Here is a 2,771-nt window from a genome sequence, read left to right as displayed (position 1 = left end):
GACCCTCACCCCCCTCCCCACCCCCCCCTTTCTGCATCCATGGGTTATGCATATAGGCACACAAGGTCTTTGGTTGACTACCTTGCTATATTCACTTTCCATGTTCGTTTTGTTTGCTCCCCAGTATCTGCAGATGAAATGGCCGCTGCTCGATGTCCAGGCAGGCACGCTCCAGAGCAGACAAGCCCTCAAGGATGCACGCTCTCCGTCGCCGGCGCACATTGTTGTGAGTGACCTGACAGAGGCAATCGCTTCCTTTATTGGGGGGAAGATGAAGAACATGCTCTTTGGTTGATAACAGGCCTTGTGTGTCAGTCTTTCTTTCTTTAAAAATATTTTGTTTGGCATATTCTTGGATATGGTGTATGTCTAGAAGGTACATGTTTTCTTCTATTGGACCTTAGCGATTATTACCTACCCGGAAAATTTCCCACCTGTCCTTTCTCCTAGCATGGGGTAGAGTTGAGCTTCGTGGGCTCCAGTTAGTAGGCACAATCATCGTGGTGTAGGGCAGACTGGAAATGGTATCAAGGCAGTTTTAAAGACTATAGTACTCCAAAAATCTTTCCTGAAAAAGTCGTTTAGGGGAGGTGAGTGGCAGAGGAGGGAATTAGAAATTAGACTTTTTCCAGCCCCCTACCCCCCAATTTATCTTAATTGTTGGAAAGAAACACTCTACACTAACATCAGAAAAATGTCTTCTGGGATGATTGATTGAACTTAGAAATGAACTTAGAAAGGCTTAAATTAAATTTAATCTGTACATCCATGGCTTTGAAAGCACAAGGTTTAATGAATACAGGAGCCATTTGTTTGTAGTACTAAGAGACTACACCATACCGTGTGTGTCTACATATATTTTTAATGCACTTTCTAAGGATTTTGTAGGCTCGGAAAGTGGAATTTATAAATTAACCTCTTGAGAAGATAGCTCAGCCATATTAGGATATCCTCTCTTTTAGATTTATGTCATGAGCTGGACTTTATACTTTTGAAATAATGAATGGAAGACACTTTTATAACAATTTCATGACAGGTAGAATTATGCAAAGCACGGAATAATTCATTTATTTTTTATTTAAGTATCACAAAATGTTACCCACTAATATATTTTGCCTCCGTGTTACTTGTAGTTTCTAAAAATGGCAAAATGATTTTCTTAAGTAGAAAGATCTCGGATGCATTGTGTCAAAATTCAGGTCAACTGCCTCCTTATTTTGTAGCTTGCTGTAATTGAGAATATATTATTTAACGAATTTGCCTCTGTTATAGGAATATCAAATATATATGTGGATGTATGTGTATATCTATCAGAAAATAATTTATTTCCATAAAGCCACATCTTGGGTCATTGTTTGTGAAAATGTCTTAGGAATTTTTGTTATCAATAAGGCATGTAGAAAAGATTGACATTCTCCAGGAACTTCCTCCTTCCTCTAACCCCACAATGAAATGGATGCTCCTAATTACACATGCTCTTATGATGCCAAGATTTCAGGGCTGGAAGTGACCTTAGCGCTCAGGTAGGCCCAACCTGCTCTCAGAAAAGGAAACAGGCCCAGAGATGCCTTAAGTGACTTGCCCAATGTCACACGCTGTGCTAGTGGCCAGAGCGAGGACTGGACCCGCTCTCTGCTCCCTTCCCGGGGCCTTGTGGAACGTCCTCTCCTAAGGGAGAGATGTTAACTTCCCATGGCTGGTTCTGTTTTGCTCCCTCTCAATCGGGTCATCATCAGGGATGGTGTCATTGGTGTAAAGAAGTTATTGTCTCAGGGTTCTGACGCAGCTTTCTCCTAGGAAACGGGGTGCCATGTCAAACCGTGTGGTAACAATGCCCCAAGATTTTACAGAAGTGTGATTGTCCGAGTCCTCGAGGGGATATGAGGAAGCCCACCCATTGCACGTTTCCTGCCACCCCGAATTTCCCAGCGTGGGTCTAGGCTTTGCTATTTATTTCTCTGCTTTTGGAAATGCTTGGTGCAGGACTCGCCCACATTTTTATTTTATTTTATTTTGTTTTATGTACAAAGATAGGATATTATCTTTAAAATCCCTTGGAGGACTCTTCTCTCTTTGAATGTGGAGAGAAGCTGTAATTCTTAGAAGTGGTTCAGAGTGGACACAGCACCTCATAGGTATGTCCGGGAGGTCCACGGGCCACGCTGGTGAGCAGGAGTGGGGTTTTGGCCATTGGGAGAGGGGTAGGTGACTGTCCTCCTCTCTAACACCTGCCTCCTAAACCCCATAAGAACAGATGCCACCAGTCGGCCTTGAGCACCTTATATTTTCATTTGCAGAATGAACTACCCTGAGCAGTGGTTAAACCTTATTTTTTTCTGAAGCCCCTGTGGATTTTGGTGAGGAATGTAGCCAGAGGAGTTAGGGTTTTTGTTTTTTCCCTCTGCTGTTTAGTCGAAGGCATGTTTACCATGGCAACCACTTGGGAGAACACCACCCTTGAGATGGAGACCCTTGTCCAAAGGGGCCCCAGGTGGCAGCTGTAACAGTAGCTGTTGTGCTTTCTGCTCCGTTCCTGGGGACCTGCCCTGGGGAAGGGCCCTGGTGTGGGGGGTTTGTGTAGGTGGTGGAGGGGCGGGCTCTGGGAGCTGGAGAGAGGAGAAAAGCCATAGCTTGGACAATAGGAAACCAAACTTGTGAAATACTTAATGCTTGTGGCAGCTGACTGGTGTCTTTGGTTATATGAGTCAGCCCTGTAATTGTGCATTTCTGCAATCTTCACCTGACACTAAGGGGAAAGGAGGAGGGGTGTT

The 2,771-nt window shown here is 44.1% G+C and overlaps 1 protein-coding gene across 14 annotated transcripts in view; it reads left to right on the top strand.

The window, feature by feature from the left end:
• Window positions 1–2,771, top strand: part of TCF7L2 (transcription factor 7-like 2 (T-cell specific, HMG-box)) — a 186,705-nt gene that overhangs the window by 62,111 nt on the left and 121,823 nt on the right. For all 14 annotated transcript variants that reach the window (XM_014546385.1, XM_014546384.1, XM_014546378.1 and 11 more), the window contains exon 3: window positions 125–226. In XM_014546385.1, the coding sequence (XP_014401871.1) occupies window positions 125–226 (102 nt within the window). The remainder of the gene's footprint in view (window positions 1–124; window positions 227–2,771) is intronic.

This window comes from Myotis brandtii, unplaced genomic scaffold, assembly GCF_000412655.1.
Source record: "Myotis brandtii unplaced genomic scaffold, ASM41265v1 scaffold441, whole genome shotgun sequence".
In the NCBI taxonomy this organism is placed as follows: domain Eukaryota; kingdom Metazoa; phylum Chordata; class Mammalia; order Chiroptera; family Vespertilionidae; genus Myotis; species Myotis brandtii.
The sequence above is the reverse complement of the archived record's forward strand: the minus strand, read 5'-3'. Positions and strand labels throughout refer to the sequence as shown.